At 40.0% G+C, this 26029-nt stretch overlaps 2 protein-coding genes across 4 annotated transcripts in view; one reads left to right on the top strand and one right to left on the bottom strand.

Annotated features, from left to right (window-relative positions):
- Positions 1-45: 45 nt before the first annotated feature.
- Positions 46-23595, bottom strand: ALG14 (ALG14 UDP-N-acetylglucosaminyltransferase subunit). 3 transcript variants are annotated; one of them, XM_030455359.1, is made up of 4 exons: positions 23036-23595; positions 20710-20861; positions 16300-16359; positions 46-415 (listed from the first exon to the last, which is right to left on the bottom strand). In XM_030455359.1, exons 1-4 carry the CDS (start codon positions 23169-23171, stop codon positions 185-187), a joined length of 579 nt encoding a protein of 192 aa, XP_030311219.1. In that variant the 5' UTR covers positions 23172-23595; the 3' UTR covers positions 46-184. The 3 variants fall into 3 exon arrangements, with proteins under 3 accessions (XP_030311219.1, XP_030311217.1, XP_030311218.1); XM_030455357.1 differs by having other exon boundaries at positions 16237-16359; positions 23036-23592; XM_030455358.1 differs by lacking the exon at positions 23036-23595 and adding an exon at positions 22751-22876 and having other exon boundaries at positions 16237-16359.
- TLCD4 (TLC domain containing 4) overlaps positions 23556-26029 on the top strand; it is a 41204-nt gene continuing 38730 nt past the window's right edge. Inside the window, exon 1 of the mRNA XM_030455354.1 lies at positions 23556-23814. The gene's annotated coding sequence lies outside the window, so the exon portion shown is untranslated. The remainder of the gene's footprint in view (positions 23815-26029) is intronic.

Raw genomic sequence — 26029 nt, 5'->3', positions numbered from 1 at the left:
ACCTAACAGGATGACAATAATACAACTACACGAAATTTACTTAAATACCTTTATTACTGTCTCCCATTCCAGTATCAGCCTAATTTCTTAGCAGGATTCTTCAAAAATAAACTACATGAATGCCTTGCCTTTCTTCAGTGAGGAGCTTTCAGAATTTATTTTAGGTACAGTCTGTCTTCTGCTGTTACACTATTCGACCAAGATATACTGACTTGGGATATTTTTCCTTTAGAGCAGGCCACTGAACGATGAAGTAATCTGAAAAGTGGTAAAGAATCTTTCCAGACAGGGATAAAGTTTCCACACGGCAGATGCTCTCTACATACACAATGGTTGCTCTCTTCATACTTAGAAGCCCAAGAAGAAGAGCAGATATACAGACAGGAACACATGTTCCTGGTCCATTGCACAATATCTAAAAGAGATGAAACATTTTACAAAAGTAAAACATGAGTTTTCTCTTACACAAAATAAATCAGATTTTGTATCAGACTGTATTAGATTTTGTATTCATATAATCTTACATTTAAAAAAAAGATTCCAAAGATATTTTAAAAACAGAAGAAGCAAGTGAATATGAAAAGAAAAAAACTAACCAAAACAAAACATATGGAAGGGATTTAGGCATAAAAAGGACATTTATTCAAAGTAGCTGCCTAAAAAGATAATTTTTCTTTGCATGTCAAGGAAGATAAGAGCTATGAGGCAGCACACTGAACTTCTTCGAAGGAAGCAGAATTCCTTGATGCATGGGTATGTAACTAGAACAGCTTCCAATCTCAGTCGCAGCTTTGTGTTGGATCAGTCATGAGATTTGTGCACAGATTAAGGCATAATAAAGCCAGAGAAGTTTAATTAGGATTACTAAACCTGGGATCCAGTTGTAAACATCTTGAACTTTGGCTTAAGTCAGCTAAATATTAAAGAGTACAGCAAAATGTGCTGATGAATTGGGACCTTCATCAGAATCTACTAACTGATATGCATGCCTGGATTATTTTTTTTTCCTTTTAATAACCACTAGTACATAGAAACAAACATACCAAAAGAAGGTCTTTTGGTCAATGCATGTCACATGTCCTTGTACCAGACGTTCCCAAATTCATTTATAAATGTTAACAGTAAAAGAAAGTGGTCTTTCAATTTTATAAATTGGTAAACAGAAAAATAGACTGCTTAAAAGTAAAATGCTTAAACAAGGGCACATTAGGCACTCTGCTTGGGTGTAAAAATTGATTTCAGGCAAAGAATTTCTTACTAAATTTACTACTACCATGTAATCAGCACTTTTCTGCACAGCTGGGCTTGACATGGAAATAAAGGGCTCTTTTATAAAATCATGGTCCTATACACTATAAACCCACCTTTTTTTACTCCAAATTCACCAGCTTGTGGAAGGTATATGTAATATATATAATCACGGTTTCCATGTCAGAGCTGTAGCAAACATTTCAGAGTGTTTCCTTCCATGCTCTGTGGCAAGGTCCCACTGATAAACTGGCTAACAGCACCCTGCCTCACTTAAAAGCAGCAGCAGCATCTTTGGTTCCACTGAGTTCCAAACTCTCACATCTGTACTTTCCTTTGACATTAAAATGGCCTCAAAAATCTAGCTTAGGGATGTGATGACCATAATGCAGTACTTTCTGTCAGAGTAATATTGTATGCAAGATTATTTTGATTTTACTCTTGATCTTAATTGAACTATTTATTCATGGAAAACTTACTTACATTTTCTGAAAGACCCTTACAAGCAACATGCTGTATACTGTTATAATCTTGAAATTTTAGGGCATCAACAGCCACAAAGACTTTTGTAAATCTTTAGAAAGCAAAACCCACCAGGTCCCTGCTTCAGAATCTGATCTTTTTCAGACAGGTGCATAAGGAGCTCCAAAATAGTCCAAAACAGTTATTTTCTGCTTTTTTCTTTTTTTTTTTTTTCTTTTGTTTGTTTGTTTGTTTGTTTTTTTGTGAGCTGAATATTCAGTCTGACTATTAAGTTCATATTCAATATTCAGCTTTAAGTGATCAGACAGAAATGTGCACCACTGCTAAACAGAAACTCCACTTTCCCTTTCTTTTAGCAGAGCTACCTGGAGTACAAATATTGTGTCATATTCATTGTTCACCATGCCCTTTTCTGTTGCACTACAGTCTCTACCCTGTCCTTTCCTCATTTTCTTCCATTTTGATGTTTCTCTGTACTCCGCCTAGCCCTCTGAGATGCCTCTCACCCATCTTCTCTAATCCAGACAAAGTGTACTCACAGAAGATCACATAATGAAATAGTGGTAAATGAATCTATTTGAGAATCTATATGTAGCTCTAGAGGCCACACAGAGTTGCTCTTATTACTGTGCTGAGATACAAAACAGAAAAGTAGTAATAAAAAAATTACAAATCATAATAAAACACCCTTACTATATCCAGGGTTTCATGTGATGCACTCAATTTATACCTTCTACTGGCTATTTAAAACTTGTAAGCTGCTTCCCAGATGCCTTTTGACTCACGAAAAAGTACTTGCATGTGGGAAAAAGGATCAGGAAAATTATGGACTAAGCATCTCTGAAAAAACATGATCTGATCATAAGTCCTATATCTTCTGTTCTTTCCTCTTCAACATATACCTGTTCAAAGCAGATGTGGCTCTATATGATTTCTGCATGCAAAGTGTCCATAAAATAGTATGACTATAGATATTCCTGTTCTAAAATGCTTGGGTTTAGGAGACTCTGGTATAAACCTGCTGAAGCCAACATCCTTATCTGAATTTGGGGTCATGATCTGTAAATCAGAAGTTTTAATTGACTGTTCTAATAATTTAAAATTAGCCTTCCGTTAACCTTCAGTGCGTGCCTGGAGACATGTCATACCTAGGGCTGGTGCATTTGCTCATGCACTGGACTGGCAATTCTCCTCCAAAAATCTGGTCTGACCAGTCCTACTTACTCCCTCTCACACCATCAGGAGGAAAGTAGACCAGCATTCCTGCTGCTTTGAATCCAATGTACTTTTGCCAAGGGACAAAGGGGAAACTTCTGAGAAAACCAGTATGCATATTATAAAGAAGAGGAACTACTGGGGAATCTAGAGCTAGAAATGCTGCTGTTCAGTCCCTGCCAATCTATGAACTTATTAATGGTGTGTAGGAACTGAGTAATTTACAGCCTTCCTTAAACATGTAAGAGATGGTGAGCTGTCCTACTAGGAAATTTCAAAACACTTTAAAAGTATATTTTGGAGATTAATTGATGTTTTACACCCTTCAAAGGCCAAGACTTTTGTTTTTGCCCTCCAGCAGACTACAAGTATCTCCCAGGGAATCCAGTGGCAATCATTAGTATGCTGTGGAGAAAAAACAGGCATCTACAGGGCAAGAATGGACAAGGGCCTCTACAAGGTCAACCAGCTATTCAGGGTGTTTCCCAATATCTATCTACTTTAGCTACAGGGCTGCCTGTAGACCATTTTAATCACATGAGCTATGTCTCTGAAGATCCCTAGTTTATTTGGTTCAGCCTGCCTCAGTCAGACAGCACAAAGGGGAAAAGACGGGACAAAAGATAATTTTTGTGCCACCTTTGTGATCTCTTGAGCTATGCCTGCCTGAGGAATTTGTTGCTCCTACATGGGTTATCCAACTTTGGTGCCAATAAGCTGTAAGGGATTGATCCAGAAGCCAGTGCTGTGGGTCCCTTTACACCATTTATGTTTGCCACTAATGCAAAGAAATGCCCAGCTGTTAAACTGGCTCACTGGCTGCCTGGCTTCATTCACAGCTACACCTATAAACTAAATCCTACACACTACAATCTGCTACCAATTAAATGTAACCAGTCTTTTAAACAATATAAAAAACTAATCAATCTGTATTTTGATTGAGATTTTAAAGTAAAGGATCAGAATAGGATACTTATAGTCTCTGTAAATCTGATTTCAGATTAATCACTTTCATATAAAAATGGAATAGTTCTTGCCTTTCTTTTTCAGGTATTTGCTACAGCTGCTGAAATAAAAGAAGCCATGGCAGCAGTCTGGCACAGTGGGAACACTGGCACATGGCATCACTGCTGATAAAAGCTGCTTTTAGAGTTGGTGAATGCAGCACTGTAGCAGAGTGACATTTACCAGCTATCACACTGAAAGCATAGCTCACAGTTTCACTGAGATTAAATGTCAGGCCACTGGTTAAAACAAAAATGAGTAAAGTAGAAAACTTGCAGTTTTTCTCTTAAATATGTAAACATACATTTAGTGTACTGCTTATGTGTCCAAACTCCAACAATCACAGGGAGAACAACTTAAGCCCTCCTAAACTTAGTAGAAAACTAATGTGAAAATTGCTTTGAATAAGAAACTGTCAGCACCTGCAGCTCTTCCTAATGACTGCCCCAGAGACTGGCCTTTGGCACCTGGACAAGAGCAGAAAAAACTCCCAGTTTGCTGTGGCTGGGTTGGCTTGTCCTGTGGGGATGCTGATTGCTGCTGCAGGGCGATGCATTTATGTGCACTGAAGACTGTGCTGCTTGCCAGCTATGGAGCTACCTCCTGGAGAATGTTTAGGATATTGTTAGGTCTCCTTAGTCTTGGTAATGCTCCCTTCCACGCAGTGCTGAACAGCTGGAGATAAGAACAAGGGAATGGATGGTGGTGAAGAGAACTACTGAAAGAGACAAAGGCAAGTGGAGTGATACAAAACAGATTTTAGCATATCTGTGCAAGTAAACAGACCTACTTTTTAACAATGTAGGGGAAAAAACAACAACTGCTTCCTAGGACAAGTGTGGGCCTAAACCCAGTCATTTATTAATAACTTTATTTTGTTTGTGTTTTTGATGGATTGCTAAAACTTGGCTTTTATTGATAAATACTTCATTTCAATGACTATTTATCATCTGAGAACAAAAAATAACTGTTCAGTCTGTGAAGATATGAAAGCCCAGAACATACCTATGAGTTCTGTCAGAAAAGCCAATGAAATTTGAATAGCTGTTCCTGAGTGTAATAAATGTTTTTGTTTGTGTATTCTTTGTTTTGATGGGGCAAGATTGTTTGTTTCTGAGGCAGGAGAGCATCTGCAATAAATTAATTTGCATTCTGCTATACAAATTACAGCATCTCATAAGCTCATTGGCACTTGCTTGTTTTCAGTATTAGTCTCTTGTTTTGAAAACTTCGCATTAATAACCTGTAAGGTGAAGTATCCAGCTGAACGTTTTTTTCCTTTACCTACAGAAGCACTGAATGCTATCCACAAAGGTGGTTGTAATCTGGCTTCCCAGTGTTCCCATTTCCTGTCTGGTGATTCCCAAATTTACTTTACAAGCTCCTGACCAAGGTGCAAGCCTGGAGAGTCAAGAAACCAGGGTTCTATTTACAGCTATGGACTTATCCCAGGATTTGGGGCACAGAACTTACTTTCCCTCACATCAGTATTTTTTGCTTTAACACCAGGAAAACAGTAACTTACTCCTCACAGAGAATGCATCAAGATCCTGCATATCCCTCTAAGAGAAGATCGCAGCTATGGGGAGGTATTGTTTTTTATTAGCCTGTATTTGGATTTAGTAGCATAGTCTGCTATCATCTTTTGATAGAATTATTTGATATACATTCAGACATAGCAGGCCATATCCATTAATTAATTCCTGCTAGTAACTTCAGTGGCAACTCAAGCCTGGATGGCAAACAGATAAAAATTACTTTTTTCATAAATGAGTAAACTCTAAAGGGTTTCAAAAGATACTGTGTTCACCTACAGGGAGTGAATAAAGTTATGACAGAAATAAGATCTCTTCTAGGGAATAGAATTCTGTGTAGTAATAAAAAAATTTAGAATTTAAGAGAATTATATTTTTCTTCAAATACTTAAGCATGTGGAAGCGAGTGTCCCTGTTAAAGCTTTTGCTAGTCTAGCTCTTTAGCATGTCTGAAAATCTAATTTTCGAACCCTGAGGAAAACTAGCTTAGAATTTATTTTGTTTTTAAGGAACCTTTTTGTTTTGTTGGAACCTTTTCCAACGATTTCTTACTATTGTGGGGAAGAAAGGAGAAGTTCAGGTTCTGTTTGAACAGTATAGATGTCATGAAACAACATACTGGCTTACTCTTTTTGAATAGTGAAGATCTTTCCCGGTTCACTGCCTTTCACAACCTGAAAATGCAACCAGCTAACTCTTCACACCCTATTGCCCATGTGAACTTCCCTGTGGAATGCAGGCTAGGGCAAAACCTCTAGATGTGTAGTCTGATGTAAACTGGGTACTTAGGGTAGAACTGAAGTATACCTGGGTACACTTTGATCTTCTACTTATCTAGATAACTTGGATCATCAGGGGTGCAAAAAGATATTAATAGCATTCTATAGCAACAGCTTGTGTTCAGGCTGGTCAGCAGCTGCAGCATTGCCCTGAAAACCTTTCTAGTCCACTTCTGTGTATCTTGGTATGGTTCCCATTGTCATTAGCATACAATACACACAGGTGAGGTGATCTTCAAAACAAGCAGGAACATGTGTGGTCCTAGAGTCAGATTACCTAACTAGGATAAATAAAACCAGTGAATGTCAGAGTGGGAAAGAAAAGTGGAAGACAAAGGACTTAAATTAGCACACTGTGCAGTTGGGTTTCTACTGCTCACTATTTCTTTTTTCTGAGTATTATTTCCATTGCAAAAAAAAAATATACTGGGATGCATTGCCAAGTCTCTCATTTGCCCAGCTTTTCCCTTATAAAAGCATGAAGAGAGGGAGACAAAAATCCTATCCAGTGGATTTTTCTATGGCAGAAAAGGAGATTTTCCACAAATCCACTAGTAACTAGATTTAACAACAGGATCTAATTGTAGCAGCATTGACCATTGTAACTTCTGCCTTCTCAGCAGTTAGTGGCCAGCCCCAGAGTTACCAGCCCAGTGTCCTGTGGAGCAAGAGAGAAAGGAAGCGGCCCAGTTGTTCTGATTTGGAACTACATCCATGTGCAAAGTAGTGAGGGAAACTCCTAGTTGCCTGGATCTCAGCAGAGCTCAGGAGTTTGGCTTTACATTAGACTACCTGAGCTATAAAGACTTACCCAGAAACAGATCTGAGCTGTTTATGCACAGAGGCTTTGCAGATTAAAAGAAAAGTAACTAGGGTCATTAGAAGCCTCAGAAGTTAGGCAATAGCTTAGTGAGGAAGTTTAAGGATCTAGATTTGGAAGCATAAAGAAAGTTTGAAGTGGCTTTTTTTGTTTGTTTGTTTGATTTTTTTTGTTTGGTTTTTTTGGGGGCTTATTTGTTTTTTGTTTGTTTTTTTTATTTTAATGAAGCTAACCTTAGGTACCCTACTTAACTGGCTCTGTATTTCAGGTGAAAGGTGGCAGGCTGCTCGTTAAAATCAAAAGGTCCTTGGAATGGTAGTTCCCATCTATAGCATGAAGCTTCTGCAGGTATATGGAAGCAGAATGGGACATGAGCTCAGCATACTCCCCAGGCTCATTGCCAAATTTAAAATTATAAACGTAAAACCAGTCAACTGAAAAGAAAAAATACATGACAGGTTTGAAAGTGGTACTAATGCTTCAGTCTGTCAGAATGTTAGTGTTGGTTATTAAAACACTAAACTAACACACAGATTGTCACTGGGACTAACCAAACATCAGGATCTCTGCCAAATGTTTGTATCAGGAATTAGCTGCACCAGGGAGTTTTGCGAGTAGCTGTGGGAGATAGAAGGTTGGTTAAAAAGAAAAAGATTACCAAGGGAGATGCAGGTTGGAGAATACAAGAATAACTCCTTAGCTACATCACCGGGGAGTACATAGGTCTGTGGTTTATTGCTGCTGATAAACTAGTTGTAAACAAAGGAAAATTGAATTTGTGTGGATGAAAAAGTTGTTCACAAAACAATTCAGTAAAGGACCTGCCAAGTAAATGAAATGGTAATCACTAAACTACATCTGTAGCTACAAAGGACAGGTACTGGCTGCCTTTAAGTGAACTGCTGTAGTTCTAAGACTCACCTTGGTTGAGTCTGAACTTCAAATATCTTTGTTGGAGCATCATGAGAAATACCATCTAACCTTTTAGACTCTATTTAAAAATAAGGGGTTATCTCCTGGTATCAAAAAGTTGTGTTTATTATAGTAGCCTGCTTCTACTCGAAGGGAAAGAAGCCATTAAATCCAAAGACTGTTAAATATAATCATATATGTTACTAACAGTGCTCTAAAATGAGCCTTTAGTTGCAAATTTCAATACGTCTTTCATTAGTCAAGCATAAATTTAACTAGAATGTGGTATTTTAGGTTAGCTAAAACTAGTATTTTGTATCTATATAAACATCTTTGAGTTTACTGCCTTAACACTGCACTTGGTATAGCAAGAATCTGCATCAAATACCTGCCTGAAATGTCTTCACAACGCAAAACCTAGAGGGTACTACCAATCCATATCTGCATAGCAGTGGCCTGATTTAGTGAGACTGTGTACTTGAAACCAGGCTTTATAGCATATAGCATAAGTGTGACCAGGGTGTTCATTAGGTTCATAAAGCACCTGATAACTGATGAGTAAAGACTGATCCATCTTTAGTTTAAACTCTCCTTAAATTTAAGCTAAAATCATAGTTCTTTTTTACCACTACTTCTATTCTCCCTTTGGAATGGAGTGTCTATAGGCAAAAGTTGAAAGTTTGTGGGTAAGAATTAAGGGGAAGGCTGGTGTGGGTGATACAGTTGTGGGGGTCTACTACAGACCTCCTGATCAAGGCAAGGAGGTTAATGAGGCCTTCTACAGGCAGCTGAAAGCAGCCTCACAACTTCAGTCCCTAGTCCTCATGGGAGATTTTAACTACCCCGATATCTGCTGGTTGACTCACACAGCCAGCCTTTCACAGTCTAGGAGGTTCCTCCAGTGCATTGATGATAACTTCTTAATGCAAATGGTGGACAAGCCGACTAGAAGAGGAGCGCTGCTGGACCTTATACTAACCAACAAGGAGGGCCTTGTTGAAGCAGTGGTGGTCAATGGCAACCTTGGCTGCAGTGATCATGAGATGGTAGAGTTCAGGATCCTGTGTGGAAGGAACAGAATACCCAGTAGGACCAGAACCCTGGACTTCCACAGGGCAAACTTTGGCCTCCTCAATCAACTGTTAAGAGAAATCCCATGGGACAGGGTGTTAGAAGATAAAGGGGCTCAAGATAGCTGGTCAATATTCAAGGACCACTATTTGCAAGCACAGGATCAGAGCGTCCCTATGGTTAGGAAATCTAGTAAGGGAGCTAGGAGACCAGCACGGTTAAAAAAGGAACTGCTGGGAAAACTTAAGTGGAAAAGGAAAATCTACAGATCATGGAAGGGGGGGCTGGTCACTTGGGAGGAATATAGGACTGTTGTCAGAGGATGTAGGGAGGCAATTAGGAAAGCTAAGGCCTCCTTGGAACTTAACCTTGCAAGTCAGGTTAAGGATAATAGAAAGGGCTTTTTCAAATACATAGCTAGCAAAACTAACACTAGAGGCAATATTGGCCCACTAAGGAATGAGCTGGGAGCCCTGGTGACAGAGGATATAAAGAAGGCAGAGGTGCTGAACGCCTTCTTTGCCTCTGTCTTTACTCCTGCAGGGTTTCCACATGAGCCCCAGATTCATTTAGGCCCAGAAGTAGTCAAGATAGATGAGGAGTTTGACATGGTAGATGAGGATTGGGTTAGGGATCAGCTGAGTAATGTGGACATCCATAAGTTGATGGGTCCAGATGGAATGCATCCAAGGGTGCTGAGGGAGCTGGCGGAGGTCATTGCTAGGCCACTCTCCATCATCTTCAGTAAGTCATGGGTAACAGGAGAGGTGCCTGAGGACTGGAGGATAGCAAATGTCACTCCAGTCTACAAGAAGGGCAAGAAGGAGGACCCGGGTAACTATAGACCGGTCAGCCTCACCTCCATCCCTGGAAAGGTGATGGAACAACTTGTTCTTGTCACTATCTCCAGGCATATCAAGGACATGGGGGTCATCAAGAGCAGTCAGCATGGTTTTATCAAGGGTAAATCATGTTTGACTAACCTCATAGCCTTCTATGAGGAAATTACTAGGTGGATAGATGATGGAAGAGCGGTAGATGTGGTTTATCTTGATTTCAGTAAAGCATTTGACACCGTCTCTCACAGCATCCTTGTAGATAAGTTGATCAATTATGGGTTTGGTGATCAGGCAGTGAGGTGGATCAGGAACTGGTTGAAAGGAAGGAGTCAGAGAGTTGTAGTCAATGGGGCAGAATCTGGTTGGAGGTGTGTGACTAGTGGAGTCCCTCAGGGGTCGGTACTGGGACTGGTGTTGTTCAATATCTTCATCAACGACTTGGATGAGGGTATAGAATGTACCCTCAGCAAGTTTGCTGATGACACTAAGCTGGGAGGAGTGGCTGACACACCAGAAGGCTGTGCTGCCATTCAGAGAGACTTAGACAGGCTGAAGAGTTGGGCAGAGAGAAACATGATGAAATTCAACAAGGGGAAGTGTAGAGTTTTGCATTTGGGGAAGAACAACACGATGTCCCAGTATAGGTTGGGGGCTGACCTGCTGGAGAGCAGTGTAGGTGAAAGAGACCTGGGGGTCCTGGTAGACAAGAGGATGACCATGAGCCAGCAATGTGCCCTTGTGGCCAAGAAGGCCAATGGCATCCTGGGGTGCATTAGAAAGGGTGTGGTTAGTAGGTCAAGAGAGGTTCTCCTCCCCCTCTATTCTGCATTGGTGAGGCCGCACCTGGAGTATTGTGTCCAGTTCTGGGCCCCTCAGTTCAAGAAGGACAGGGAAGTGCTTGAAAGAGTCCAGCGCAGAGCTACTAAGATGATTAAGGGAGTGGAACATCTCCCTTATGAGGAAAGGCTGAGGGAGCTGGGTCTCTTTAGTTTGGAGAAAAGGAGACTGAGGGGTGACCTCATCAATGTTTTCAAATATGTAAGGGGTGAGTGTCAGGGAGATGGAGTTAGGCTTTTCTCAGTGGTGACCAGTGATAGGACAAGGGGTAATGGGTGTAAATTGGAGCATAGGAGGTTCAAGTTGAATATTCGAAAAAAATTTTTTATTGTAAGGGTGACAGAGCCCTGGAACAGGCTGCCCAGGGGGGTTGTGGAGTCTCCTTCACTGGAGACATTCAAAACCTGCCTGGACACGTTCCTATGCGAAGTGCTCTAGGTGGCCCTGCTCTGGCAGGGGGGGTTGGACTAGATGATCTTTCGAGGTCCCTTCCAACCCCAAGGATTCTATGATTCTAAATCTAGCTGGCAGTCACAAAAAGAACAGGGTTGCAACCTAGCTTTAAACTAATTGATTTGATGAGTAGCTTTAGACATTTATCTGTGCTCAGCAGAGGGTAATTCCACACTGGGGCTGCAGGGTAGCTGAACACAGCACACAAGGTAGACAACAGGTAAATAAGACTCTATTTTCATTAACACTGAGAAACTAAATACAAATTTGGATGGAATATCTTTTTATTATTAGGCTATACCATTTGCATTACTGATGGTCTTAAGGTCATATTCTTGCTCTTGTCTAGTTTGATCCTAGAAGAACAACAGTAGATCAGTCATTCAGTAAAATCAATCTGGTCCCAAAGAATTATAAATAGCAGGGAAAGATTCAGTGCACAAAAGAATTCACCAGATATTCTTAATAGTGCACTATACAAAGTTCACTGTTATGAAATGAATAGAGAAAAAAGCTACCACCCATATTTTGTAGCTTTCCACTAAGTTCTAATAAGAACTGTGATAATAATGGACAATAACATATTATTTGTTATAGCAATTTGTTAAAGTGCTATGAACTTAAGACATTTTGGGCAGGGCATAAAGAATGAAAAATCTTAGCTAAATGAAATAATGATCTCCTTTCATACAGCTTACTCTGTATGTGGATACTTCTGTAACAACACTAGAAGCTTGTGGTAGTGAATTTAACCAGTTGCGGGACTGGGGATGTGCCATGGGATGTGCTGTCATAAAGGACGGGTAGAGTGCTCTGAGCCCAATCAGCTGTGCAGGTCTCAGGCTTCTAGAAAGAAGGTTCAAAAAGAGAGACCCATCCAGCTGACAGCTGGTGGGGAGAGAGATGGTAGAGCTTGCTATACTTGCTGTGCAAATGTGAACTCCTTACTACAGACTTCCCACGGGAAGGAGGCCCTAATGTGGAAGGACTTCTTTGCCTGATTTAACCCAGGCTTTTACAGAGAGCAGTGATATGAGAATATCTGTTTATCTGTTTATCTTGGGCTCTGTAGAGCACTGAGGCAGTAGGAACTGATGTGAAATGTCTTCAGAAAAGGAAAAAGAAAAAGCCTGGTCCTGACAGTCCAGGATGTGCAATCCACTAATGAATGGAGCTTTACACAGCATTTCTGCGCTATTCTAGGTGAAATTTAACTACATTAAGGGACAACAAATCACTGACCCAATTATATAGAGCCCATCTATGGCTGGAAATAAGGACTGAATGCAATCTCTGTACAGTTTTTCTGCTGTGTGGTGCACATGTATCCTTTCTTTTCAGTTTTAATTTCAGGCATGTCAGAATGACTGGCATAATCACAACCCATCTGAAAGGCAAGAACACCTGAAGAGTGGGTTTCAGGGTCAGCCCAGAGACAACATAGACCACAGTTCTGCAAGCAGGCTGAGAACTGAAGACCACTTTCCTCTGAACTTGTACCTGCTGACTGACTGACTCAAGCATGTCATATGACACTGACTCAAAACTGTAAAATTAGTTTATTCCCTCTTGGACATCAGGTAATCTATGTAAGATTCACTCATCTTTGTCTTTGGGAAAACTCTGTGCAGCTTGTCTAATTTTCTGTATCTCCCCAAGGAGAATTTGTATTTCTTCTCAGCCTTTCTCTCCATGAAGGCAATAAAAGTCTGTCTCCTCTGACCAGCTGCCTGTTTTTGTGGTAGGAATCTGCAGTTTTTGAGGCTATGGCTGCATATTAAACCTGGCTGCTACTGATCAATGGTTGTAAAAGCTTTTCTGGAGGAATGAAGGTGTAGGCAGAGTGTGCTGGCACAAGCCTTGCTTTACAGCAATTTTAGGCCTCTGCACAGAAAGCCCAGTTAAGGTTTACATGTTGTAAAAACTGCTCAGCATAGATGTGCTTCCAAAATACTGAAATTTATATTTCTGTAATTGCTTGCTATAGGAACATGAGATGATCCTAACTTCTGACATCATAATTTTGTTACTTGGTTGAATGTAAAAGGAACTAAAGTCTAAAGGGACTTAACCTTGCAGAGCACATATGTTCATAACTCAGAAATGGGCCTCTTGAACATGATCTCAAAATCAACAATTAGGCTTTTACATTTCTTAAACTCTCTGAGGGCCCATTTCAAGTTTGGGTCAAGTCCTGCAAGACAGCAAAGGTCTCCTGGAAGCTATTCAGTTCTCTCTGAACTCACTATCTTGACAAGGTGTTCGATGGAACTGCTTTCTCATGCAAAGTAAACTGAAGTTTTGGGGGGAAGATCAGTGTGATATACAAAGGGGACACAGTTCTCAAGTAAATAAGCACATATAAAGCAGCTACTGTGCAGCTAGGTTTGCTGTTTCCCCTTTACAGCTATTTTGGTTCCACAGATATGCTAGTTATGCCATCCTAAGTCAATCTGTTCCAAATCATGCCTTTGTGCACTGAATGGCTTCAGGGTCCCTGTGCAGTACTTATCTTGTCCTGCATTCCTTGAAAACAACAGAATTTCTGCTTTTCTCTAGCTTTTGTGTGTCTGGAGAAGACATTAGTCATTCCTTCAAACGTGCTCACACTTCTGACAAAGCTAAAAGTGAACGCAAGGATTTGGGGATCACTGAAATGTACAAATGACTCAGAAGCAATTCAAAGTTGTCTCTCCCTCCTGCAGTTAAACAAAAGCAGCTGCCGAGACTACTTTCAGTACCAGCAAGCTCCACTGTTTAGAAACATGAAGCTCTCACTCTCAGCATGATGTAATACTGTGCTTGTTTCTAAACCCGGGTGTTGATTTCCATGCCAAAAGTTATAGATGAGTCCTGTAAATGCTAGCATTTGTCCCACCCTTCCTAGTTTTTTTAACTACTAAGCATTACACTTTGCCAAGAACAGGGAAATGCAATTTAGCATGAACATTTTCTTCTAAAAGGAATTAAGTATCACCAGTTGTTTCACATACCACACAGAACCTTTTCACTGGCAATGTGTTTTAATCCTTGAATCATTCTTCTTCGGTAAATGTTTTAAAATCTTTCTAGCTCCAATTTATTATGTTTTATGAAATTCTTAAACTAAGATACACATACAAGTAGTAGCAACTTTCAAGTGGTATAAGATTAGGCATAATGCCAGAGATGCTTCTGCCAGTGGCACTGCAAGCTGCCTGCTGGGCTGATGATGGTACCTGGTAAAAAAATATCTTTGGGAACCCCATCCCCTCTAGCTCTTCTCTCATTATGGATAAGGACTCTTTTGATAGCAATTTGATTGATTGGTTCCCTTAAACACTACAAAAGACTTAAAGGCCTTGATAAGATGTATTATTAATTTCACAAGGATGAGAGTTCAAGATCATCAGGTTTTTGACAGGTTATCACAGTTTATCAGCTTCAACACAGTTTCTAATAATTCTTGCACTTGCACTCTAAATTCCTCACATAAACAGAGAAACCATGGAATTAGATTAGTAACTTCCTGCTTCTCTATGATGTGTTCTGTTGACACTTTTGGTAATGTATTAAGCTACTTAGTGAGACTTACCAATCAATTTCTTTTGAAACAATAATTTATTTTTTTTAAAAAAGGTGTATACATTAAATGAAACCAGTGGTGTAGCAAAGGAATTCCTAAATTTGTGTTACCTTAGCTGCAAGATGTTTCCTTCCTGTAAACATCCCTCTGCTATTTCCCCTGCCCAAATCAAAATAATTGTAAAAAGAGTAGTATGCCATCTCCTCCCTGCCAACTTTATCTCCATTTTTCAGAACAGGCTAGAAAAACATGAACTACAAAAGAGTTCTTCTGTAGCTCTGCACACTAAACTTCTCTGAAAATTCCAGTAAGCAAATACCTGTTGATCTGATAGGAACTGGACAGCACTATTGAAGACAATGAGATCAAATTATTCCTAACAGCTTCTCTAAACATTTAAATACCACAAAACCCCCTAACCTTAAATGAGCTTCTTCAGAATTAGCCATATAGCTCATAGTGAGAGCTAAAAAAAGGCTACTTAAAAATATCCTCTGTGGGTGCATATATGCTGCTACTAAATTATGAAAAATATCTTGTAACTGCACAAGTTGTTACAGGTTTCACTAAAACATTTAAAACCCCATAAAATATTAATTTGAAATCCTTATAATGCTTTTTTAAAAAAAACACTCAGGTTTGGATAACTGACTCCTTGAGGTGACAAATCCTCTAGCAAAAAGTCAGCTTTAACCAAAATTTCTCTTAAAGAACTTTAGGACTCAAATGTAGGACAAATCTGCACTGCTTTTTGAGTACTGCATTAACTCAAGACTTTACTGATTAGATATCTATAATTTATTTCTATAATCTGACAACTCTGAATTCTTGATTAAGTGTGTGGAATATTTTTAAATAAACCTTGTAATTAGCAAAAGAATGCTGTTTTTTTCACAGCTTGAAAAAGTTACTATAATGTGAGGAGTTGCCATTCAGTGATGTTTTTTGTCATTGGGTGAGATAATTAATGTCAGTCAGCCAGAGACTAAATAATGGGCATGTAGCTGAAAAGTCCATGTAGGCACAACAACTGAATCTGTACATATTTCTGCTGGTTGGAACCTGCCTGCTCCAGACTGGTCATACGATTTCAGGCGTGAGATAGGATAACCAGGCTTTCAGGCACAGTTTGTGCTGTTGCAATCCTGAAGAGATATTATCAGGATCTTTCAACCTTGTTCGTGCTGGTTCTACCAGCATTAACAAGGGAGTGACACACTCTGATGTCACCTGCAAACCGAGAGGGAAAACTGGTATTTGCTACTCTAACTGACCAGCAGTGCAAGCTGTTCTCTCTCAGCAGCTGTACTGCTGTTTTAACTCTTTGAGCTGAAGTTTACATTCAAAAATACTTTTTCTGTGAACTGTCAATCTAAGCATCCATATGAGATACAGACTGCAATGTCTTGATATTCCAAATGCTTTAAGGTACAAGCTAGCAATTTCTCAGTAAATTAACATTTACTTTACCTACCAAATCTGGCTTCAGTTTGTAGATTAAAGGAAGGGAATAAAGTATGGAGTACAGAGTTGTTACCACAGAGGTGGTCCAGGACTGCCTGACCTCACGGCTTCTGGGAATGCGATCAAGGGTGAACTGGAAGAAAGCATGATAAGATGAACTGTTATTTTTCTAGGAATGTTGCTTCTTCTATAGAGTTATTAAATTTATCTGTGCCAACTGGCTTTTTTGTTGTTTTTTTGTTTTTTTCTTAAATGAGTTTGGAAAGTTTTCAATGAAAAGCCTCTTCTTAGATGCCCTATTCAGTGTCGTGCTTAGCAATCCTGGCAACAAAGTAAAATGAAATACTAAAACTATATTTTTTAATCTCTCACGCTACTTTAAAACATTCCTAACTTAATAGGCAATTGAGCCAGAGCTGCTTCACCCGCAGTATGTTAACGTCGTGCCCCACCTCGTGGTCACGGAGACACAAGACCAGGTCTGATGAGACTGCTGTTTATTGCCTGTTTAAGTTCTTCGTGAATTTTCCCTGCAAAAAATGTGGCAACTTGTCTCAGTATTAACCGAGTCAAGTGCATATTATAAAAAGTTTAACAGCAAATATCACGATCTTTTAAATTAGTACTCAATAATATCCAAAAGATAAAGTAAGATGCATATTTGAAATGCAAAGTATTTGTACAAAGGAACAGGAAAGAATACCTTATTATTAAATAAAATATAAGGGTAAGAACAAATTTTGCTTTGTTATTTCTCTAGGAAAAAGTAGAGATTATTTACTGTGTGTAAAAGGTATCATATTAATAAAACTAGATGGTTTCTGCGTGTCTCGGAACACTCTAGGCAGTAGGCAGGCTTCCTGCACTTTTCACACATGGTTTTTACCTTGACAGAGAGAAACTACAACCAAGAACTATTGCTACATCAGAAGGCAGTCCTGATGCTAACGAAACTTTTGACTGTTTAAATGAAAAACATGTACTGTCTGATTGCATTGTTCATTAACTGTAACATATTGCTTAGATCTGGACATTGGCCACTTGCTTCACATGGGACACCAGTTCACTACCACTCTGGCAGAACTCATTGTACTCAAAATTGCTCAGTTACCTTAAATATACCATTGCTAACTGTCATAGCTTTGCCCTGGTGTTTGTGACCAGGAGAGATATTGTTGCCAGTAGTTGTATAGTAAATACAAACTACATATCAGTCTTGAAAAGCAATAACTGAGGCTTTTTAATATATAAGGTGGAAAGAATAGAAAAAACCAAAACACCCTCCTTACAAATGTGGAATATTAAGGTAATTTTCTTGACTGAAATAATCCTGTTTCAGGTTCTTTAATTATGGTGACACTGGCAGACATTACCCGATGTTACAAACTGGTTGTTTTATATTTTATTTGCAGGTGTTGAAATTCTGATTGCATTAGTCTGACAACAGAATATGGAAAAATAAACATGCCCCCTGCTCCACATTCAACAGGATTCTGATTATCACTACATCTCTATTTCTTCAAGCTTTGGAAGAGATCAGGTGATAAAAAAGAAACACCTTAAGTGGACTTTAGACCCTTGCATAGTATTCAGTCCTGCAAGAAATATGTGTATGATAAGGTAGTTTCAGGCAAATCAGGTTTCAGTGGAACTTTTCAGGATGCTCCCTTCCCTGTAAGAATGGTGTTAAGCAATATTTGCAAAAAGCATGTGATTTTCTTCATCATATAAACCTGATTTCACCAAAGCTGAAATGTACTTTTAGAATACAAGTTTCAGGCAAGCTTTGAAGGGCATAGTTAAAATCAAGCTTGTCTGAAACTTTACACATTAGTATCTGTCATTTGTTAAAACTTCAGCCCATATCAAGGTGGAAAATTACCAGTTCTGTGAATTATTATAACATACTCAACTGAATGTACCACAGTGCTTGCAAAAAGTCTGGGTTTATGTAGCTCTTTATCCTGCTGAGGCACAAGATTTCTTAGCACGATGCATCTCATGAAACGGTAAAGAGTATGTGGTCAGATGAGCATTATGTAAAAGTTAATCTGGCTGCTCATCTTGGACATGACAAAGGAGGTGTAAGATCCAATGAAGAATTCATGTTCTTCGGTCACCAAATCTAAGATGCCTTTCTGCTGACAGAGTAGGTAGGTAGGTTGGTAGGAGGTGAAGCAGATTCCCTGTGTTGAACACAGAAGGTTCCCTAACTAACAGCTCTGGGGGCATCCGTGTAAAATAATTGTGGTTACAGACTGGAGGCAACAGAGAACAAAGAAGCAAGTGATAGCATAACCAGAGGCTTCTCAAAAGAAGCATTTCAGTGTTTTTTTTTTCTTTTTCAAGAGACTTGGTGGGTGGAGGTGCAGCGTTTTGCTGCTTATAAGCAAGAGGCTCATTCTGGCTTCCTTTCCTTCTCCCTGAATACTGTAGCTTTTAGAAGTGGGTAGATCACAGTCCAGAAAGAGAAATTGATTTTATTTGTGGGTTTTCACATCAGAATTTGTTAAATGTAAACACTGATTTTCTCTTAGGTCATTACTGTAATCTGTCTTCTGTCAGTCCTACTGGGAAAATTTACTTTCTTGACAAGATGAGGAAGGGAATGAACATGGGTTGAAACATTCAAACTTTTGCCTTTAATGTATTTAAAGCTGCAAGAAGCTACTGACACATGATTTTTAAATGTTTAATGATCTCCAGCATTCCCAGTGCCAAAACACATACTACTTGAACTCACACTCTGAGAGTTAGCAAATACATGTTACAGCAGTGTGAACTTTCTAAAATTTATCTTCCTTTTTCACTCTGAATATTTTTGCTCAGTGAAAAAAGAATGGCCAAAAGAAAATTAAATGACCATCTGTTATCCAGACAGCAAACTTGGATGCAGCCAAAAATGTTCCTCTGATTTTCAGTGATGAAGGAAAATAAATTGCATTATCTGTTAGCAGCTGGAGTGGGTACAGAAAGGAAGCTGTTTAGCAAAACTAAGGGAACTGGTGGAAAGCAGCATAATCCTTTAATGCTCAAAATATGTATTTTTAAGAAATTTTAATAATGTAGGGTTGGACATTTTTCACATAAGTGAGTATGACTGTATGAATGACCTAACAAGGTTTCTCTGAACAGGAAACACCTCCAATCACTTTGTTAAAATTTAATGCCTGGCAAAACGAGAGAAGAGAATGCTACACTCAGTTTTAAAGTAAAGTCATCCCAACTTGATTCATCAGCTTCTGGTGGGTGAGAAGCCCTCATCCTCCAAGGTGAAAGTGAGGTAAACATAACTAAAAACGTCATTCCCAAGTGAGTCTCTTGCTCACCTTAGCAGCAGTTGCTTTACATTAAAAGGCTTTATTCTGAAAATCACTGGTACTGAGTCCTACAATTTTTGTCCAGGCAGCACTGCTTAAGACAACAGAAATATCAGAAATGAACCATAGGAAATCAACACCACCTAAATAATGAACTTAATGCATGTTGTACTACTTGCTCAAGAGGACTAGGATTTTAGTACTTAGAATATTCATTGTACTTATTTCGATTTCTAAATAAAAATATCATCTTTTTACTTATTTCACTGGACATTAAATCACCCTTTATGCCAACAGTACAACATACTGCTGTATATTAAGCATACAGGGAACGAGCTCAAGGCAAGCAAAAATTTCATAAAAGCAAAGCCCAAGCTATTTGCATGATTTTTAGGAGTTCAGCATTTGCTCAGGTCATCAACCAGAAAATTAACACCAAAAGGTACTGCATACTTTTAAAACACATAAATAATGCTCTGTTTAAAAATCCAACCGAAACACCGTCCAGAAACAAACAAAACCAATACAATTTCAATTAAAGTTTTTCTTATCTGAAACATTTTTAGAAACAATTTCTTCAAAAAAACGCCCATTGTATTACTGAGGGAAATGCTGCCAACTAAAAAATGAAAGAAAAAAAAACAACCGTATTTTTTCTCAACTATTTTTATAGCTGCAGAGAACAAATCTAAGGATAGCTGGTTTATAAAATTAAGATTTATTTTCAGCATGCTTTTCTTGATCAAACGATAACCACCTTTGTGCAGTCACTTGCACTACAATTACCTTCCTTCATTGCTTTAAATGGATTAACATACTAACAGGAGGCAAAGGCCATTTTCAAAGAAAGTAAGAAAGGTGGTAGTGAAAACTTGTAGCAAGAATGGCACTTACTATTTTTAGATATATTATCATTTTCAGCATCTCTCTGGGACATTAGTGCTAATAATATTTAGTTCACTTTTAGTGATGTAAAACAGTAGGTACAGAATGGCACTTTTAGTTTCTCTGAGCTTTAGTGCAAGTGATTATCAATACCTAGAAAATCAAAAGCACCTGCTGATCTTAAAAACATCCTTTTAAAGAATCACTTCCAAATTGCCTTGAATTAGTATGTCATGTTAGGACCACTTTATCTTACAAGAGCATATTTTAAAAGTTACCTGAGCACTGGAGAATGTTTCAGCTCTTTTTTGTTCAAAAGAACGTATTTTAGCTTCACTCATCTTATCTGAGTCTGCAAGAACATAATGTCTAGGACAGTAGGACTCTGATAGGCAGCTAAGTAACCTCAGGATTTCTGTTGTGTGCCCACCTATAAAAACAAAATAAACTGCATTTAGCATATGAAAAAAATTGTAACTTTCAATTTCTTCAGCTCAGTCAGTTTTCCTTTTAAAATTCATTCATTCTACTGTTATCACTGACTCTTCTGAGAGCAGAAAATTCAATTAAACTATAGTTAAAATGCCTTAAGTAACAGGAAGACAATTCAGCTCCCCCTGGAGCTGTTGGAATTTTTTCAGTTAAATGGGAGTGAACCAGGATCACACAGAAGATGGATATTTGTGTTCAACATCGTGTATAGAATGCAAAAACAATTGGGTGAAGATTTACACTGTGTCCACACTCAAAAGCCATACTGGTGCAACTGTCAAAATGAGCCTGCATGGGATCTAGCTTGGAGCTGTCTCACAGAAATGCATCTCCTGATGACCCTAGCAGTCCTACAACCTGCAAGACCAGTCTGGGGGGCTACAGTACCCCTTGCTGTAGTTCTGCAGTCTGGCAGCAATTTTACTCCGCAGCTACACCAATGTAAAAGCTGAGTACTTACAGAAGATACAGCCCAGTTCCAGGCAAGTGTTTTAACCACTGCCCTTGAAAGTGTGTTGACAACCTTCTGACTGCAAGGTCACTTTGTTCACAGAGCTAAACTGGCACTAAACTGGAGAGAAAGAGAGGGTGTAGTGCTTGTGGCTTTTGGGAGCACAGAAGATTTTTTTTATATGGTTTGAGTTTCCTGAAGCAGAGTTACAGGTACATCTGTATCAGTGGAAGAAAGGAGAGGGTTGGTGGTGAGCATAGGTAAACTGCAGCAGGGTCACCTTAACATCAGCCTACACCCCTAAATATGTGCATAAGCATTTACTGGACCTGTTGCTTTTCCCTCTGCTGGAAGTTGCAGACCAAAACAGTAAACCAGTTGTACTCCTGCTGCCTCCTACTGCCCAGTGTCATTAGTCTCTTAACAGACCTTTGCTATTCAAGTCAAGAATTCTTAGTTGGCAAACAACTAACAAGCAGCAAGAGCTATGCTGCTGCCTTGGACACATGAGTCTGCTACCTTCCCATAGAATTTCATACAGTATTTTTCAAACTTTCTTGAGATTTTCTCACAAGCAATGTTTTGTTGAAGCTTTCACAAATTGCAATCATTAGAGTATTCACAGAAGAGCAGGAGATTCCTACTTCAAGAAGTCATGAAGAACAGGCTAGAAAATAGTATCAATTTGGTATAGTGACCATATTTTTTTACTATGTACAAACTAGATTCCAGAGGACTGAGGGAAAAGAAGCACATTTTCAGACGTGGATGAAGTAGAGATGACATGAAAAATTATAAAAATGCCAATCAAATTCAGACTGCAGAAAGATCCTATGATTATTACTCAATTAGTCAGTGTGCAAAAACCTCAGTGATACTGAAGTGATGAACTCAAAGCTTGCCTGGATTTGTCAACTGCAAACTTTCAAGGTATTCAAATTTTTGGTGGCAAATTAATAGCCCTGCAATTTTGGGGAGGTACCAAGAAGTAACAGATGTGTGTGTGTGTGTCTCCTTAGTGTGAAGAGACATACTTGGACAACAGTACTGCATCTGACAGACCCTGATGAATGAGACTCATGTCAGTAAGTGACAGAAAGGTGGTTTGGGTAAAGCTGTCACAAGATGTTACACCTGTAAGGGGTATACTGATCTTTGGAAAGCCTTGCTCTGAATCGATAATTCTGTCAGAAGACCAAACATCTGCACAGGTGTATCTTGTACATCACCTTTAGTAAATATATTCACTAACAACCTCAGTGAAACCTGTGAACGGTCTGAAGGAAAAGTGAGGAAACCAAACTGTCAGGCATAAATACGAACGAAAATGCCACAAAACGAAGCTTAACAATCACTCAAATTAAGTACTAGAATACCCATGAGAAGCGGCGGCCTCAAGGGAGCCCGACCCAGACAGGCCCGGAGGGGTCCGGGAACAGCCGTGGCAGACACCTCGGCAGCGGCTCTTGACATACACCCGCCGGCGGCGCGGCCTCCCCTAAATTGAGGACTCCCGCGACTACAACTCCCGGCATGCACCAGGACACGCCGACCAAGGCCACAGCGGCTCTCGCTGGGCGTTGCATGCCGGGAGCAGTAGTTCCTGGAGCCCACGGCGAGAGCTCTGCGGCGCCACCCGGCTGGTGGCAATCTCTACTCACCGGAGCCGACCACAACCAGGAGCCTGAGGGGAGGTATCCGCCGGCTGTGGCGCCTCCTCGCCAGGACCGCCAAGGGGATGAGCAGTAAGGGAAGAAGGACGAAGAGGAGGAAGGTAGCAGGCAGTGGGGATTCCATGGTGTGGCCGGAGCCACCGCATCACCCACCGCGGAAACGAGCGGCACCACTTCCCACCTAAGGCAGCCGGCATAGCTCAAACCTCCCCGCGTTTCCAGCCGCGGCCGCGGTGCAAGGGGTGTGGTGGGGCTGGGAGGGCGGGCCGGGTCGGGTCGGCGGGCGCGGTGGGGCTGGGCCGGGGCAATGCCGCAGGGCCCAGGTGACTGAGTCGGGGTCGGGGTCGCGTGTGGGTGGGTGGTGGCCGCCGTCTGCGCGGGACTGCGCGTTGCACTCGGGTGCGCGTTGCGCGTTCGCGGTAATAAAGTATGAGACGCTTGCCAAGCGTGCAAGGCTGAGTGTGCGCTGCTCTGCGTGCTCGGACAGAGCTGTCATGTGGGCAGAAACTGGCCCGGGCCCTGCCCGCTGCGGCCGCTCACCCGCCGAGTCCCCGGAGCTCTGGGCAGGCGGTAACGCGGCTCCGACCCTGGGCGGTGATCCAGCCCCGCCGGTCCCGGTCACTGTCCCGCCTCCTGCTGGAAAGAGACCGAACTGCTCCAGTTAATCGCTGAAACAAGAAGTGGTGAAGCGCAGTACTGTGGCTCTGCTGACCCGGAGAGACTGCCGCAGGAACCGGCAAGCATGCAGAGGCACAGCATTTAGCCAGGTATGTGTGCGTACATGGAACTGTAATTCTGTATAGCCTACAATAGTACATAGGAATATTACTATTGCACTGCCCCTCACAATTCTTGTTTTCATTCATTCTAATACTTAGCTTTTTGTTTCAATAAAAAGTATAAAGCAACAGATCAGCACTCTTTTTGTCTCTGTCAGCATCCAGTCTTTGTTGGGGACGTGGTGATGATTCAGCCATTGGGCTCGGATGAGATGTGTGTTTACTAGAAAGACTGAGATTACATTTTACGATTAGGAAACAGTCGAGTTTGTTCACCATTGTCCTGAAATTATCTGCCGGGGAGCAAGGCCCTCCTCTTGCCCTATGAACTCTAGGATCAATGAACTCTAGAACTTTTTGGAGAGGTACCACTCCATTGCTTTCTGGGGTGACTTGGCAGGAATATTAAGCAGGACAGCTGTGCACTTGTGCCTCAGCTGCACAAACACAGTAATCAAACCACATCACAATTCTGCATCTGTGTTCCATGGTTTCTCTGACTGGTTTATTCTTCTTCATTCTGAACAAGTTGTACTTTCTGTATCCCTACCTGCTTTGGATGCTGAATTTTTATTTCTCCTTTTTCACAAAAACCTGTGCCAGTCATGGAATCCAGTGATTATGGTGTAGTTTACAAGTAGAAGATGTGCTTTCTAGCTAGCCTTTGCTGTCTTAGCACCAGAAATAAAGAGATTTTTTGTGTTTCGTGTCTTGTAATTCTACAGATTATGTTTTATTTTATTTCAATGCAACATATAATTTTGCAGTTGTTGTAAGCAGACTTAAAAGCAGCATTACCCTTGTAAGGTCTTCCACCCAAATGAGTAACCTCACAAAAACAGTCTTGCTGCTTAATCATTGTTGGCATTTGGTAACAGCAAGTTTTTTAATTAATAGTTCTGTTGATGATGCATGGATTTCAGAAATTCATTTTACTTTACACTTTAACTACATAAAGCTAGTAATTAGGGACAATAGATAGGCAAGTTTCTAAATTACAGAAGAAAGAGAAAGAAATCACCACAGTCCTTTTTCAGAAAATAAACTACTACATTAAAATAAGACAGTGAGTTCCACAGGCAATTTAATTACTAATTTTGTCTGTGGTGACCTTTACCCTCTTGTACTTTTTCAGTGAAAATAATATCATTGATCTAGAATGTGACTCAGGTTGTCACAGGGGGTGTAACTAGCAATTGTTTTATTTAAGGACTTTTTTCCCAAGATTTTTTTTGTATCTTCACTTTGTCCTTACTTGTCCTACCATAAGTGTTAAGTAACTGCTTTTTATTAGGCATTTTATTCAGAAGAAAAAGTCCTGGAATCTCAGTGTTAGAATGTGATATAAAAATCTTCAACTTTTTTTCTAATTTTCAGGTTATTTCTTCTGTATGTACATACTTCCCCTTATATAGGATTCTTCTGTAAGACTAATTTTTGAAAGTCATGAGAGACGGACCTTAAACAAGTAAAGTTGGAAGGGTGGTGGTTTGTTTTTTTTTTTTGATAGGCAGGTCATTTAAAAACCAAGAGGCAAAAATAAGAGTGCACACAGAGATGTGTGCAAAGAACCGGGTCCTGTTTGGACTAGAAAGCAGAGGACCTAACAGATCCTCAGATGCAAAGCAAAGATCCTGATTTTTCAGAGAGTCTGAAAAGCTAACTGGTGAGTTTGCCTCTCAGATTCCTAGAACAAGTGCTGGGAGTCTTCTGACTCATTGGGAATTCTCCTTGAATAACAAATATAGTTTTCAAATAGTATCCAGAGTAAATTGCAAGGCTTGAGGAAAAAGTCAAGAGTTTAGTGAGACTGATTAAGATAATGACTTTAAAAATGAAGCAACATTCTGCAACCTAATTGCCATAAAGTTTTGCAAAATTTTTGTTTTCCCTCCTGAAAATTGAATAGAGCCCATGAAGATCCTACTAGAAATAAAGCACTTTTAGCAGTATAGCACTGCAATTATGTCTTTTCTCAGTAGGCCATAGGTGTGTCTGTGTTGATTTATTATGGCAGCTCCTTGGTCACTTGATGCAATGTTCTGGACCCCAGAGACCTTAGTGCAGGAAGTGTTAAGAGTCAAGGAGCAAGCAGGTTGCTCTCCATTCATTCAACTGCATTGCATGCTTGGTGATTGATTCCCATCTTTTAAATGCCTTAAGAGCATTCATCTGAGCATCAGAGATGCATCTGAAAGAATAG

This window comes from Calypte anna, chromosome 8, assembly GCF_003957555.1.
Source record: "Calypte anna isolate BGI_N300 chromosome 8, bCalAnn1_v1.p, whole genome shotgun sequence".
In the NCBI taxonomy this organism is placed as follows: domain Eukaryota; kingdom Metazoa; phylum Chordata; class Aves; order Apodiformes; family Trochilidae; genus Calypte; species Calypte anna.
Note: the sequence above shows the minus strand (reverse complement) of the source record. Positions and strands in the feature narration are given on the sequence as shown.

Coding starts and splice junctions, on each gene's coding strand:
- ALG14 (XM_030455357.1), bottom strand. CDS start 23,171: ATGGAATCCCCACTGCCTGCTACCTTCCTCCTCTTCGTCCTTCTTCCC. Junction 16,360..20,709: donor AAACATTCTCCAGTGCTCAG/GTAACTTTTAAA, acceptor GCTTTCTTCCAG/TTCACCCTTGATCGCATTCC. Junction 416..16,236: donor ACAAACTGAAGCCAGATTTG/GTAGGTAAAGTA, acceptor CATCTCTTTTAG/ATATTGTGCAATGGACCAGG.